The following is a 16,930-nucleotide window of genomic DNA, read 5'->3' as shown; positions in this document are numbered from 1 at the left end:
TCGCTCTGGTGGCAGTTTTTTCTTGAATTTTGCAAGTGGAGGCTGGCCTGACCGCAGTTTTCAATGTTAGGTGCCACCACCTGAAAAAGAAAAAAACACAATCATCATCAGCAGCAGCAGTAGAAGAAGAAGAGTTATTTTTGTCTTACAGCAAAATGGCGACGTCAAGAATACCGTCTTCCACACTGTCTTTGAAACAGGTAAATACAACACACTTAGAATCAATAATAAATATGATTCAGTCGTGGCGATTTTAGATTACCGGATCTCAGGTAGTGTCCGAATGTGCCTACTATTCCTTATATAGTGCAGTCTTAAGTGTTTACGCCATTTTGTAAGGTTGTTCGAGTGTCGGTAAGAAAATGTCAATACAGGATCTGTGACTCTTGCACAATGTGAGTGCCGTATGCTCAGCAGGTCGGCCAATTTCGGTCGCTAAGGACGAGATCTAAACTCGCTCAAAATATGTTCATGATACCAACTCAGTCTGCGGTGCTCGTTTTTAAAGACCCAATAAAAGATACACGATCAAATAAAGTATATGTGAATGACATGCAATACTTTCTACACTGTCTCTAATGTTCTCCCTCCCTCGGTTTCCATCCATCCATCGTATACGGTATTTTATTTTAATTGTCCATGCATTATCGAGTTGCTTATCCTGACGAGGGTCGCGGGCAAGCTGGAGCCTATCCCAGCTGTTTTAGGGCAGTAGCCGGGGTACAACCTAAACTGCCAGCCAATTGCAGTGCATACGTAGACAAACATTCTGTCACACTCACAATCACATCACGGATCAATCTTAGTTTTCCATGAAAAGGAAAGGAGAAAACCAGAGTCCCCAGAAAAAAAACAAAACATTCGGGCACGGGGAGAACATGGAATTGAACCCATGATATCTGCACTGTGATGAGGACGTGCTGACAAGTCACTCACCTTGAGTCCTTAATTTTAATTAATATCCAACAAAAATCAGCACTTCTCAATAAAGCATGAAAAATACAAAATCAAGCAAACAACCAACATTTTATTGTATCTACAATAAAACAATATGTATATTAGTTCTAAGGTCTTTATATCTTCATGACCAGAAACACAAATTTCTCTCTATTTTGTCTCCGAAAATCATGACAAAGATGGATATACAGTGTTCCCTCACTTATCAGGGTTAATGGGGACCCGGTCGCGGAAAGTGAAAAACTGCACAACATTCCCCCACCTCTACTCCCCCAGGAATTTTTGTGTCAGTGTGTGTGGGTACCAGCATGTTTAAAATATGTAAATCTGTACATATTTGAACTTTAAATGTGCGTGATGAAGAGTGACACCTTGAGTGGGAATCTCATCCAATCGTTATTTAATAATAATAATAATACTTTTTATTTGTAAGCGCCTCTCACAACACTCAAGGACGCTTTACAGGCAAGAGCAAACAATAAAACCACAGATACATTTATCTCTTTTTTATTTATAATTTTAAGTGGAATAAGCAAGTCTGAATAGGTGGGTTTTGATTGTGGGAAGAGAATCAATGTTACGAATATTGGGTGGAAGTGAGTTCCAGAGTTTGGGGGCAGAGCGGCTGAAGGCTCTGCACCCCATTGTGCTGAGACGGGCAGAGGGTATATTTGCAATGTCATTACATTCCGTAATGCTAGACAATGGAATGTTCTTATGTTTTTTTGTAATTTATTTCTGGGGTGAAAAGGAGCCGGTAAAATAAGACATTTCATTCTAGATTGGAGAACATTTATATTTCTTGTACTGTTGCTTCTTCTTTTGCAAATGAATGAAATCAAAATAGAAATTGGAGCGTTCCATTTCGGGATTCCATTTCATGTCCATTTGCATGTATTACTGTTACTTCCTTTACTCCTGCTCATGTTTTGAGGGTCTATGGGATGCTTGGAGTTGTGTCGGCGAATACGTCAAACTGTGAACGAGTCACCGAACTATTGCTCTATTCATTTAAAATTGCCGACATTTTCACTGTTCACTCTGTAAGGTCTCCATGACAGACTTGGTGCATTTAGTTGTGTTGTCGGAATCAGGCAGGGTTTGATGGACTTTGCAGCTTTTCGCGATGTGTCCCTGAGTAACATATGAAGTGACGATTGACACTTTTAAATGCCCTAATTCGTTCCAAGCTCCCCCAAAATTCAGACTTCTAAATTCAGAAATTTCTAAAGCATAAAAATGCATCAAAATATGTAACAAATACATGTTACAATTATTGCACAACAAATGAGAGTTGTGTATAACGTAAAAAACAAAGAATGGAGTAAAGAAGAAAAATGATTGTCATTTCGCTTTTAACTGCGTCCTTGTCGTTTTTTTTTTTGTTGCCCTTTTTAGTTCATGTTCTCTCTCAAGTGGTTTTTGCCTGTCCTGTAAAGAAATGATACAAGGACGTTTGCATTTGTCGGCTTTTCACAATCCTTTGAAAATGCCCAAGGCAAACAGCATAGTGAGCAATTTGGCCCCTGGGCCTTGACTTTGACACTTGTGATTTAGAGCATTTGATCAATCTACCTTGTATGTGTTTGGAATGTCGGAAGAAACCGAAATTCCTGAAGAAAAAACCAACACAGGCTTGGGGACAACATGCAAACGCCACACAGGAAGACCAGGGCTGGATTTGAACCCATGACCTCTGCACTGTGGGGCGGACATGTTAACCAGTTGACTACCGCGCCGCCTTGGATGTAATAATGTAAAAATTTCGACTTTATACTGTTTTAAGTGGGATGAAATTATGAGGAAATATCTGAACACTGTTAACCTTGCAGATGACAATCATTATATTTGTGGAAATGCAGGTAAAATCATTGACTGAATGAGGAGGATAGTTCGAGCGTGTTTTTTTTTCCCCTCCCCCTACCCAGCGTTTTTCCTTTCTGAATTCTGATTGTAATTTCCCCATTGCGGGACAAATAAAGGATATCTTAAATAATTATCAATCATTTTGAGTCTTATCTTTTATTTATTTTTTTACCCAGTTTTTACAGCGGCAGAACATTTTGGGAATATACAGAAACATAATGAGGACTATACGACGAGTGCCAGATGAGACAGATCGGAAGTATCTCAGAGACTGGGCGAGAGATGAATTCAAGCGGAACCGGAATGCCACCGACCAGGTGACACAGTTCATTCATATTTAGACCTGCCATGCTTTTTTTTGTTTTGTTTTTGTTTGATGAGGGACAAAGTTCCTCTGAAAGACTTTGAGCAGATCGAACTGTAAAACTTTCTATTGTGAAAGCCAACTGCCTGAGGCGATGCGGGAACTCTTTTTATCATAACGAGTCGTTTGAAGCCACATTAAATGTGTCAGTCCGAAAATGACTCAGGATGCTTCGGCCGCTGCAGCAGAAAAAAACGTCTTCTGGATCAAGACGAAACAAATTTGAGGGGAAACAAATTACGCTCATATTACATTTCCCGACTTGTGTTCAGAAATCACAGATCAGGTAAAGGCTTTCATTTTTCTATTTGCAATTTTTAAACAGAGCTGCCAACTTTTTTCAATCGTCCATACTTTGTGACGCAACTCTCGCAATTTCGGTCAGGTTTAGCATATGGTTCCAAAAGATTTTTTTGGACCATGTGGGCTGCTCCCCAATTTTTGTACCTCTAAACTTATAACATGAAATGCTTTGTTAACAATTTTTAGGGGGCGTAGCGGTCGCTGCTTGGACCCAAAATGACCTTGTTGCGGAAGCAATAATTAAAACGCAAGCCACCAAAATTTCGGAGGGACTGATGACTCCATCTGATGAATCGATTACATGCTCATGTTTTTCCCTTTTTATCCTTCAATCAGGATGCCATTTGTATGATGATCAGACAAGCTAACAACCATCTGGAAGAGCTTCAAAGGTCCCTGGCATTGGCTATGAATTAAACACAGAAAACTACTGAAGATAATTCTTCTGGACATTCTGACAAATTGGAACAGATTGAAACCGGTGTTTGTACTCCTTGGGTTGACTGAACATGACTTGAGGTTGGTTAAACTACTGTATTTTATTCCCTAGAAGGCGCTTCGAATTATAATGCGCACGTTCAATGAATGGCCTATTTTCAATTTGTTTTGATATATAGGGCGCACTGCATTATAAGGCGCATAGAATAGAAGCTACAATAGTGGCTGCGGTGGCACTATGCATCCACTAGATGGTGATTGCTCAAAGGGACTACAATACAATAAACTCCAGCTTTATTTATATTGAACTGTCACAACCGCTGCAGCTAGAATAAAGCCATGAGAACAAACACAGACTTGAAACATGTAAATACAATTGGCATTACACAACAACACACTTGCTGAAAGTGGAATCCTCGACCATACTATTCTGTGCAATCTCTTTACATCCGGAGTCAGCAACAGAGAGCCCAACCAGGTAGCCCTCAAAACGAGTAGCCTGCTAGCTTGTGCCAAAAATAGCTCACCAGTGATGGTGCATTGCGATATTCTAGGAATGTTGTTTAAGAAAATGTAAAAAATGGAAGAGATTCCTCGAAATAAAGTGTTGCATATTGGTATTTGTCTCCTAATTCTTGTGAAAAATCATGAACGTGATTACGGTAGTGTCTTCACATAAATTGCCATTATTTCAGTCATCAATCTTTTTAGAATTGATGATCCTATCCAATTTTCTTGTTCAGGGAAGCCAAGACAACAAGTATTATAAAAAAACGATATATTCGAGAAAGGAAAAAAAAAACATGGAGGGACACGAAATCACGAAATTATCTTCACAGATCTGTCAAGTGAGCCTTCTCCCCCCTCCGCGCCTTGCGCTCTCATTCTATCTTGTTGGGAGGTGGTGAAAGTAAGCTCAATCAGCATTTTGAGCAGCTACACAAAGTGCAGACTAGTGCACGAGCAGGCAACTTTTCTTATCAGCAAAATAACTGGTCAGCATTCAATAGTATGAACAGTTACTTCCATTTAGCTCTGTTGTATTTCAATATCTGACATTTTGGGGGGCTCGTCCGGGATCGCAATACACCTGATGCCTCCAGACGCTGAGTCGACGGCCAGGAAGACCGTGGCCACGGCTAAAACACCTTTTTAGCCGGGACTGGGTTTCGGCTCCTCGTCTGGGGGCTGAGGGTTGACGCGAACCCAGAGGAGAGAGGACTACTCTTGGTAAGTAGGGCGGCGGTGTCCTGTACGTACGTACTTAAACTCCGCATTAACACTCTTTCAAGCGTTGGATGAGTGTTTGCGCGCCGGGTTTTTAAAGACGGAGGTCGGGGTGGTCTTCAAACCTGTGTTTAATTGGAACCCTCTCAGGACAGGTGTTGCAGATTTGTAACAACCGAGTACTTAGACTACACCTGGTTCGAGAACTGACTTTGAGCCTTGGAGGGATCTATTAAGAAGGGACACTTTCAAAGCGTTTGCGCGCCGCTGAAGACCTAGTCTTTAAAGCCGTTTAAAGCCCTGAGCCATACTAGTCCCTATCAGGCATATAGACAGAGTCAAGTCTCTAAAACTGTTGAGGGCGACGGTGTCCTGTACGTGCTTAAACTCCGCGTGTAATGGTACCTAGGTTGAATGTAATCGAATAAAATGTGCTTAATGAGTGACTGTGTGAGTGGAGGTTTGCTACTTCATTAGAACAGGACATTTGTTGTGGCAACTGTCTGAGGAAGCAGATGCAAGAATTTCCCGCCACTTTGGTGGCAGAAGGTTGGAAATTACCTCAGTGGGAGAAATTGTCACCCTGATCAAGGTAAAAGTCAGCATTGTTACTCTAGGTAAACCGCTGACTCTCAAATTAGCAAAATGGGCACACTAAATGGTAAGATCACGGATAAAATGAATCCTAAAATGAAGTTAACGCGTATGGACTGGAAATTCGTAGAGAGCCAATGTCCTTCAAAGATAAAACATCTACATTTGTGGATAAAAAATATAATTTCGCTGGCCAGCTGAACACACAAACATTAATGCACCTGCAGGATAATATTAGAACTATGTGCAAAAATTACAGAGAGAAAATGAATATGAAAAGAGGCAGAAAGTGAAAGAGGGAAAGGGAATAGAGAAAGTTGAAAGAAGGGAACCTGTCAGTGAGATGGAATTTAACCACGACAAGAGCGAAGGAAATGTTGTTTCACAGGAGAAACGATGACCGGTAGGTTTACAGACAGTAGTAAAACAGAAAGTGGAGAGAAAATGAGCTTGAGATGACCCTGTTCTAGAGAAACGTATGCTGCCATCCAAGCAAGGTCTTTTTCATGCATGCCCCTGCTTATTTCAGCAACACAACGCTAAAGCGCATTCTGTACTTTGTTACAACAGCATGGCTTCGTATTAAAAGGCTGCAGGTACTAGACTGGCCTTCCTGCAGTCCAGCCCTGTAATCCCATTGAAAAGACCCCGGACTGTTGAACAGCTGAAGCTGTACATCAAGCAAGAATGGGAAAGAATTCCACTGATAAAGCTTCAACAATGAACGCCCTCAGTTCCCAAAGGTTTATTGAATGTCAAAAGACCTACAAATAAGCCTCTTGTAGCCATCTGCTCGGACTAACAGGAAGTCCGTCATTTTGAATTTTCTTTCACGTTTTACTTTTATGGTAAAATACATCATAAAAGTCTTTGTACAGGGATTCGGTATGACAGCGAGAGGGTAAGCAGCAAACGCGAGGAGCTCCCGGCCGTACGAGCAAAAAACGGAGAAAGAAATCGACAAAAGAACGGAGGCAGCGATCCGAACACATGATAAGATGGATATGAACAAAGCTCTGCCTGGAAAGGGAAAGGAAAAGAAGAAGAAGAGCGAGAAACAGACTGAAAACACGCACAACGGAGGTGAAGGGGGATCGGCGCTAGCGGCTACTGCTAACATAGCATTAGCTCGCGACTTCGACAATCAACCTGCCTGGGTGTCGGCATTGCAGGCTAACAATGGAGGGATACACACGCATCACATAGAGATTACACACATTACTCTCACCCACATGCAACCTATGCTAGAATAGACTATTTTTTCGTGAAGATAGAGGATGCCGTCAAGCTGAAGAAGGAGTCCTATCGAGCCTTTATGGCCTGTGGGACCCCAGAGGCAGCTGACGGGTATCGACTGGCCAAGCGGAACGCAGCTTCGGTGGTCGCAGAGGCAAAAACCCGAGCGTGGGAAGAGTTTGGTGAGGACATGGAAGCCGACTTCCGGACGGCTTCGAGGAAATTCTGGTCCACCATCCGACGTCTCAGGAGGGGGAAGCAGTGCACCATTAACACCGTGTACAGTGGGGATGGGGCGCTGCTGACTTCGACTCGGGACGTTGTGAACCGGTGGGCAGAGTACTTCGAAGACCTCCTCAACTCCACCAACACGTCTTCCTTGGAGGAAGCGGAGCCTGGGGACTCTGAGGTGGGCTCTCCTATCTCTGTGGCTGAAGTCACCGATGTGGTTAAAAAGCTCCTCGGTGGCAAGGCCCCGGGGGTGGATGAGATCCGCCCGGAGTTCCTCAAGGCTCTGGATGTTGTGGGGCTGTCCTGGTTGACACGCCTCTGCAACATCGCGTGGTCAACAGGGAGAGTGCCTCTGGATTGGCAGACCGGGGTGGTAGTCCCTCTTTTTAAAAAGGGGGACCGGAGGGTGTGTTCCAACTACAGAGGGATCACACTCCTCAGCCTCCCTGGTAAGGTCTATTCAGGGGTGCTGGAGAGGAGGGTCCGTCAAGAAGTCGAGCCTCAGATTGAGGAGGAGCAGTGTGGTTTTCGTCCCGGCCGTGGAACAGTGGACCAGCTCTACACCCTTAGCAGGGTCCTCGAGGGTATGTGGGAATTCGCCCAACCAGTCTACATGTGTTTTGTGGACTTGGAGAAGGCGTTTGACCGTGTCCCTCGGGGAGTTCTGTGGGGGGTGCTTTGAGGGTATGGGGTACCGAACCCCCTAATACGGGCTGTTCGGTCACTATACCACCGATGTCAGAGTTTGGTTCGCATTGCCGGCAGTAAGTCGGAATCGTTTCCAGTGGGGTAGGACTCCGCCAAGGCTGCCCTTTGTCGCCGATTCTGTTCATAACCTTTATGGACAGAATTTCTAGGCGCAGCCGAAGCGTTGAGGGGGTCCGTTTTGGGGGCCTCAGTATTGCATCCCTGCTTTTTGCAGATGATGTGGTGCTGTTGGCTCCTTCAAACGGGGCTCTCCAACTCTCACTGGAGGGTTTCGCAGCCGAGTGTGAAGCGGTTGGGATGAAAATCAGCACCTCCAAATCTGAAACCATGGTCCTCAGTCGGAAAAGGGTGGAGTGCCCCCTCCGGGTCGGGGAGGAGATCTTGCCCCAAGTGGAGGAGTTCAAGTATCTTGGGGTCTTGTTCACGAGTGGGGGCAGGAGGGAGCGGGAGATCGACAGGCGGATCGGTGCAGCGTCTGCTGTGATGCGGACGCTGTATCGGTCTGTCGTGGTGAAGAAGGAGCTGAGCCAAAGGGCGAAGCTCTCAATTTACCGGTCGATCTACGTCCCAACCCTCATCTATGGTCACGAGCTATGGGTCGTGACCGAAAGAACGAGATCCCGGATACAAGCGGCCGAAATGAGTTTTTTCCGCAGGCTGTCCGGGCTCTCCCTTAGAGATAAGGTGAGGAGCTCGGTCATCCGGGAGGGGCTCAAAGTCGAGCCGCTTCTCCTCCACATCGAGAGGAGCCCGATGAGGTGGCTTGGGCATCTGATTCGGAGGCCTCCTGAGCGCCTCCCCGGTGAGGTGTTCCGGTCATGTCCCACCGGGAGGAGACCCTGAGGAAGACCCAGGACACGCTGGAGAGACTCTGTCACCCAGCTTGCCTGGGAACGACTCGGGATCCCCCGGGGAGAGCTGGAAGAAGTAGCTAGGGAGGGGGAAGTCTGGGCTTCCCTGCTAAAGCTGTTGCCCCCGCGACCCGGCCCCGGATAAGCGGTAGATGATGGATGGATGGATGGATGGATGGATAGAGGATAGACACAGGGTGGAAGACTGCAGAATTGGTGTCACAGATTTGTCAGACCACAGCGCAGTGTATATGACAGTGAAATTGACCAGTAGAAGGAAATCTACAATTTGGAGGTTGAATGTAGGTTTATTGAATGACAAGGAATTAGTACAAGAAATAAAGGGAAGAAAATGACAATGGAGAAGTTAACCCAAATATTGTGTGGGATGCTCTGAAGGCAGTAATAAGAGGAAAACTTATAGCACATGCAATACGGCTTAAAAGAATAAGACAAGAGTCATATGAAAACTTAACAAGACAACTGAAGATCAACATAAAAGGACAAAAAACGCAGAGGTACTTATGAAGGTCACAGACACCAGAAAGGAAGTAGATCGAATACTATTAACGGAGGTGGAAAAAAGAGCACGGTTTGTGAAACAGGTTTACTACGAAGGTGGGTCCAGGGCAAGTAAATTACTGGCACGAAGGTTAAGGGTACAACAAGTGTTAAACACAATTCACAAGATTAGGTGCCCCAGAACGAATGAATTATTAAAAGAACCGATGGAAATAGAGGAAGCATTTCGGCAGTATTATAAGACTTTATATACCCAACCGGATGCTGCAGATGAAGAGAGTATTGCAACATTTTTAGAGGACCTGGAATTACCATCAATAGGGGGAGAAGATAATTAAACCCTGAACTCTGAAATTACTGCAGAAGAATTGGAGATCGCGATCAGCGGAACAAAAAATAGTAAAGCAGCGGGTAGTGATGGCTTCCCCTCAGAGTTTTACAAGATATTTAGACAGGAATTACGTCCCCTTTTGCTATCGTCACTAAGATATACCATGAAGGAGGGTAAGATTCCACCGTCATGGAAAGGCAATAGTCTCTATAATCCCCAAAGAGGGTAAAAGTAAAGAGTTATGTAGTAGCTACAGGCCAATATCCATACTTAATGTTGATTATAAGATCTATACCTCAATCATATCCAAAAGATTCGAGACTTTCATGCCTGATATTATAGATAGAGACCAGACGGGTTTTGTCAAAGGGAGACAGGCCCAGGATAATATAAGAAAAACTTTACACTTAGTGGAGGCGATTCGGAAGGCAGGAACGAGTGCAATGTTGGTGAGCATGGATGCAGAAAAGGCATTCGATAGTGTGCGGTGGGTCTATCTATATAAAGTCATGGAAAAATTCGGCTTCAACGGAGATTCGATTAGAGTTGTACAGACACTGTATAACGGGCCAACTGCAAGAGTGAAAGTGAATGGCAGCTTGACGGACCGAATAACACTTGAAAGGTCGACCAGACAAGGATGTTGCCTCTCACCAACACTATTCAATATCTTCATTGAACCTCTAGCCCAGGCAATCAGACAGAATCACAACATCAAAGGCGTGGAACTGAGAGGCTCAGAACACAAATTGAGCCTGTTTGCCGATGATCTGATAGCATACGTAACACAACCGGAAGAGAGCTTCCCTAAACTGATGGAACAATTGGAAGAATATGAACGTTACTCAGGATATAGACTTAATGTGACAAAAACGCAGATCCTGGCACTTAACTACACACCATCAAAGTCGATGAAGGGAAAATACAAAGTAAAATGGGACAGTCCATCCATCCATCCATCATCTACCGCTTATCCGGGGCCGGGTCGCGGGGGCAACAGCTTTAGGAGGGAAGCCCAGACTTCCCTCTCCCTAACTTCTATCTTCCAGCTCTCCCCGGGGGATCCCGAGTCGTTCCCAGGCAAGCTGGGTGACATAGTCTCTCCAGCGTGTCCTGGGTCTTCCTCGGGGTCTCCTCCCGGTGGGACATGACCGGAACACCTCACCGGGGAGGCGCTCAGGAGGCATCCGAATCAGATGCCCAAGCCACCTCATCTGGCTCCTCTCGATGTGGAGGAGAAGCGGCTCGACTCTGAGCCCCTCCCGGATGACCGAGCTCCTCACCTTATCTCTAAGGGAGAGCCCGGACACCCTGCGGAGAAAGCTCATTTCGGCCGCTTGTATCCGGGATCTCGTTCTTTCGGTCACGACCCATAGTTCGTGACCATAGATGAGGGTTGGGACGTAGATCGACCGGTAAATTGAGAGCTTCGCCCTTTGGCTCAGCTCCTTCTTCACCACGACAGACCGATACAGCGTCCGCATCACAGCAGACGCTGCACCGATCCGCCTGTCGATCTCCCGCTCCCTCCTGCCCCCACTCGTGAACAAGACCCCAAGATACTTGAACTCCTCCACTTGGGGCAAGATCTCCTCCCCGACCCGGAGGGGGCACTCCACCCTTTTCCGACTGAGGACCATGGTTTCAGATTTGGAGGTGCTGATTTTCATCCCAACCGCTTCACACTCGGCTGCGAAACCCTCCAGTGAGAGTTGGAGAGCCCCGTTTGAAGGAGCCAACAGCTCCACATCATCTGCAAAAAGCAGGGATGCAATACTGAGGCCCCCAAAACGGACCCCGTCAACGCTTCGGCTGCGCCTAGAAATTCTGTCCATAAAGGTTATGAACAGAATCGGCGACAAAGGGCAGCCTTGGCGGAGTCCCACCCCCACTGGAAACGATTCCGACTTACTGCCGGCAATGCGAACCAAACTCTGACATCGGTGGTACAGTGACCGAACAGCCCGTATCAGTGGGTTCGGTACCCCATACCCTCGAAGCACCCCCCACAGAACTCCCCAAGGGACACGGTCAAACGCCTTCTCCAAGTCCACAAAACACATGTAGACTGGTTGGGCGAATTCCCACATACCCTCGAGGACCCTGCTAAGGGTGTAGAGCTGGTCCACTGTTCCACGGCCGGGACGAAAACCACACTGCTCCTCCTCAATCTGAGGCTCGACTTCTTGACGGACCCTCCTCTCCAGCACCCCTGAATAGACCTTACCAGGGAGGCTGAGGAGTGTGATCCCTCTGTAGTTGGAACACACCCTCCGGTCCCCCCTTTTTAAAAAGAGGGACTACCACCCCGGTCTGCCAATCCAGAGGCACTCTCCCTGTTGACCACGCGATGTTGCAGAGGCGTGTCAACCAGGACAGCCCCACAACATCCAGAGCTTTGAGGAACTCCGGGCGGATCTCATCCACCCCCGGGGCCTTGCCACCGAGGAGCTTTTTAACCACATCGGTGACTTCAGCCACAGAGATAGGAGAGCCCACCTCAGAGTCCCCAGGCTACGCTTCCTCCAAGGAAGACGTGTTGGTGGAGTTGAGGAGGTCTTCGAAGTACTCTGCCCACCGGTTCATAACGTCCCGAGTCGAAGTCAGCAGCGCCCCCATCCCCACTGTACACAGTGTTAATGGTGCACTGCTTCCCCCTCTTGAGACGTCGGATGGTGGACCAGAATTTCCTCGAAGCCGTCCGGAAGTCGGCTTCCATGTCCTCACCAAACTCTTCCCACGCTCGGGTTTTTGCCTCGGTGACCACCGAAGCTGCGTTCCGCTTGGCCAGTCGATACCCGTCAGCTGCCTCTGGGGTCCCACAGGCCATAAAGGCTCGATAGGACTCCTACTTCAGCTTGACGGCATCCCTTACTGCTGGTGTCCACCAGCGAGTACGGGGGTTGCCGCCACGACAGGCACCAACCACCTTACGGCCACAACTCAGATTGGCCGCCTCAACAATAGAGGCACGGAACATGGTCCACTCGGGCTCAATGTCCCCCACCTCCCCCGGAACATGGGAAAAGCTCTGTCGAAGGTGGGAGTTGAAACTCCTTCTGACAGGGGATTCCGCCAGACGCTCCCAACAAACCCTCACAATACGTTTGGGTCTGCCAGGGCGGACCGGCATCTTCCCCCACCATCTGAGCCTACTCACCACCAGGTGGTGATCAGTTGACGGCTCCGCCCCTCTCTTCACACGAGTGTCCAGAACATGCGGCCGCAAATCCGATGATACAACTACAAAGTCGATCATCGAACTGCGGACTGGGGTATCCTGGTGCCAAGTGCACATATGGACACCCTTATGTTTGAACAAGGTGTTCGTTATGGACAATCCGTGACGAGCACAAAAGTCCAATAACAAAACACCACTCGGGTTCTGATCGGGGGGCCGTTCCTCCCAATCACGCCCCTCCAGGTCTCACTGTCATTGCCCACGTGAGCATTGAAGTCCCCCAGCAGAACAAGGGAGTCCCCAGCAGGAGTACTCTCCAGCACACCCTCCAAGGACTCCAAAAAGGGTGGGTATGCTGAGCTGCTGTTTGGTGCATATGCACAAACAACAGTCAGGACCCGTCCACCCACCCGAAGGCGGAGGGAGGCAACCCTCTCTTCTACCGGTGTGAACCCCAATGTACAGGCACTGAGCCTGGGGGCAATGAGTATGCCCACACCTGCTCTGCGCCTCTCACCGTGAGCAACTCCAGAGTGGAAGAGAGTCCAACCCCTCTCGAGAGAACTGGTACCAGAACTCAGGCTGTGTGTGGAGGCAAGTCCGACTATATCCAGTCGGAAATTCTCTGCCTCACACACCAGCTCGGGCTCCTTCCCTGCCAGAGAGGTGACATTCCATGTCCCAAGAGCTAGCTTCTGCAGCCGAGGATCGGACCGCCAGGGTCCCCGCCTTTGGCTGCCGCCCAGCTCACATAGCACCCGACCCCTTTGGCCCCTCTCATGGGTGGTGAACCCATGGGAAGGGGGACCCACGTTGCCTCTTCGGGCTGTGCCCGACCGGGCCCCATGGGTGTAGGCCCGGCCACCAGGCGCTTGCCAACGAGCCCCACCTCCAGGCCTGGCTCCAGAGGGGGGCCCCGGTGACCCGCGTCCGGGCAAGGGAAACCTTGGTCCATATATTTTGCTCATCATAAGGGGTCTTTGAGCCGTGCTTTGTCTGGCCCCTCACCTAGAACCTGTTTGCCATGGGTGACCCTGCCAGGGGCATAAAGCCCCAGACAACTTAGCTCCTAGGATCATTGGGACACACAAACCCCTCCACCACGGTAAGGTGACGACTCACAGAGGGGTAAAATGGGACAGTGAGACGGTGAAATACCTAGGGGTGTATGTCACGAAAAGCATGGACAAACTGTTTGAAACGAACTATACAAAGATTAATCAAGCCATCAAGGCGGACCTGGGGAGATGGTCGACACATGTCCTAGACTTGAGCTCTAGAATAGAAATGGTCAAAATGAACATACTGCCGAGATTGCTGTACCTCTATCAGTCGCTGCCGGTACCCATACCACAGAAACAATTTATAGAATGGGATAAACTGACCTCAAGATTTATCTGGGGGGGTAAGCGACCGAGGATCAGGTTGACGACACTACAGTTGCCCAAGAAGAAGGGAGGATTGGCGGTACCGAATTTTAAGGATTACTACCGTGCAGCACAACTCAGAGCAGTGGCATGTTGGTGTAACAGAGAGTATAGAGCAAAATGGAAAGACATAAAAGTGATGGCCGAGGAATACCTGACTCAACCACTGCTGGGGGACAGAAGATTATTTCGGGTAAAGGAGGGCTTGATAGATCAAATAATAAAATTTACTTTAAATACATGGTTCACCATAGTAAAAGAAAATAAATTAGAAAAGGAGGTGAAGATCCTGAGGTGGCTATCACATGATGAGGACTTTCAACCAGGGAAAGATTATGGCTTCAAAAGATGGGAAAGAAAAGGTATTACAGCGATAAGTACGATGATAGAAAAGGGGGAGATACCGACCTTCCAAAAAATGAAAGACATGTTTGATCTAGAAAGGAGCGACCTCTTCAGGTATCTACAAGTTAGAGACTATTATACAAAAGAAAAAAATGGGTACGACAACTGAAAGACATGTAATACAGGTAATGATGGATGCATATAAAGGGGGCAAGAGTACGGTGATTTCATCTCAATACAAAGGGCTCCTGTTGAACAAGGGGAATTCGACTCTGTACGTAAAAGAGAAATGGGAAAAGGAACTCCAAACCGAGATAACGGAGGAAGTATGGTTGAATATGTGCAGGATACAACAATCAACAACCGCTTCGAGACGTTGGCGGGAGTTTGGTTGGAAAAATATGAGGTTCTTTATAACCCCAGGGATGACCGGGAAATACAAACAAGGGCAGAGTGAGTGCTGGCGGTTATGTGGACAGGACAGATCGGTAGATCATGCACACATATTTTGGAAATGTCAAAGGCTGAAAGGCTATTGGGAAGAGGTTTGGAGAGAACTGAAAAAGATAATCGGTTATGAAATACCAAAGACCGGCTTAGTGATGTATCTGGGCGATATAAATCAAGGTAATGTACTACCGAGAGACGAGTACTTGGTAAAGGTGTTGCTGGTAGCCAGCAAGAAGGCCATAACAAGAACATGGTTGAAAACTGACCCGCCAACAAAGAACCTGTGGCTGGAAATAGTGGGAGAAATATTTGAGTTGGAAAGATTCACATACATATTAAGGGTCCAAGTAGGGAAGTTTAAAACGAGATGGGAAAAATTGGAGGAGTACAAAAATAAATGAATGAGGGAATGACACCACAAATCGGGATAGGTCACTATAGATTCCGGATATAAATCCAACATAAGGGACACCTGTCACTGTTGATCACAACATTCTACTATTTTTAGTTGTAGTGGTTTTTTTTTCTTTTCTTTTTTTCCCCCAAATAGTTTTGTATGTCATTTGTTGGTCCCTATGTTAAAGGACCGTTACAGCCATGCATGGACGCAAATTTGTATGGTCCTATGTGTGGTTGAGATAATAAAAATGCTAGTTACAAAAAAAAAAGTCTTTGTACAATTTTGATCAAACCCAAGTGAAGAATCATTGCGCTCACAATTAAAACTTTATTTTTTTAAAATCATATCATGATTGAAACACATACTGTATGAAAGAAAAAAGAGCAGTAATTTACATTTCAGTTGAGCAAAACCTACTGCTCAATTAGTTTAACTCACAATTTAGCAAAAAAGGGTGTGGTTGAGTTTAAATAACAGAATCGTATTCGAAAACTAAAAAATATGAATGAGCAGCTATGCGCCAACTGTCATTTCCCTACAATTCTAACAGCTGTGACTGCACACAGCTCGGAGGAGCACCGAGCCATGCCATTTACTTTCCCAAAGGCACACTTTTAAGTTTCCAAAACCCACCTGCTTATTGTGTGAGTTTTGCTTGTGGTGGGCCACTAACATAAACCAAATCGCACAGCTTGAACTGTATGTTCACAATGAACATTCATTATTCTCTCCACTGAAATAATACACAAAAATCAAATACAGCACATGATTTCAACAAGGTGAACACTCCCCCCGCCCAAAAAAAAAAACATTGTTACATTTCAACTTCATAACCAACTTGCAAGTTGGGCAATCATGATTCATTTGAAAATGAAATAGAACACCCGGTGTAAAAAAAGACAATGTTAAAACTACAACGATTTGAGAATTGTGACACAGCATCTAAGAAAATGCACATTTACAGCAGCGTCTTTTTTTTCTCTTTGAAGTCATGAATTAGCAATACAGTTTGATTTCTTTCATTAACAATATCACCTTTGGGGTGGGTGAAAACACCCTCACTGGTCGACAGTTGTGACAAGTTCAAACCACTGCCTTAGTGCATCACTCAGAGTCTCTGGCAAAGCATTGACATCTCGCAGGATGACATAGAAGGGGAATGGAAACTCATCCATATAGGAGCGGATCTCTGGGAGTTCCTCTGGCCCTTTAAAGAGTGGCACCTTGATGTCCAGGATGGAGTCCTGCAATAAAGCACCACAGAAAGCATCAATGCACATTGTGTCGTGTGCTAATGAGTAACTTTTTTTTTTAATGTGGATATGTTGCAAGCGATGAATCAATCCTAAAATTATTGTGACTTGATCAAGGCTTGAAAAAGCGTTTTTTTTCCCTTGAGTCTTTTTTTTTTGTGCAAATCAATGACACTTGAGGAGCAATTTTGTTGTGGGTTCATCCTGGTCACAAGGTTTGTGTGACAAATATGACAATACAACAGG

At 46.3% G+C, this 16,930-nt stretch overlaps 2 protein-coding genes across 7 annotated transcripts in view; one reads left to right on the top strand and one right to left on the bottom strand.

Moving 5' to 3' along the window:
* Positions 1-4,042, top strand: lyrm2 (LYR motif containing 2). The gene is made up of 3 exons (XM_052052226.1): positions 1-200; positions 3,000-3,140; positions 3,827-4,042. The coding sequence occupies exons 1-3, from the start codon at positions 156-158 to the stop codon at positions 3,905-3,907; spliced, it is 267 nt and encodes an 88-aa protein (XP_051908186.1). The 5' UTR covers positions 1-155; the 3' UTR covers positions 3,908-4,042.
* A 12,120-nt stretch (positions 4,043-16,162) lies between these two features.
* mdn1 (midasin AAA ATPase 1) overlaps positions 16,163-16,930 on the bottom strand; it is a 168,921-nt gene continuing 168,153 nt past the window's right edge. For all 6 annotated transcript variants that reach the window (XM_052052117.1, XM_052052118.1, XM_052052120.1 and 3 more), the window contains exon 102: positions 16,163-16,675. In XM_052052117.1, coding sequence (XP_051908077.1) covers positions 16,490-16,675 — 186 coding nt within the window. In that variant the 3' untranslated portion in view covers positions 16,163-16,489. The remainder of the gene's footprint in view (positions 16,676-16,930) is intronic.

Source organism: Hippocampus zosterae, chromosome 19 (genome assembly GCF_025434085.1).
Source record: "Hippocampus zosterae strain Florida chromosome 19, ASM2543408v3, whole genome shotgun sequence".
Lineage (NCBI taxonomy): Eukaryota > Metazoa > Chordata > Actinopteri > Syngnathiformes > Syngnathidae > Hippocampus > Hippocampus zosterae.
This window is presented reverse-complemented; position numbering and strand designations above follow the sequence as displayed.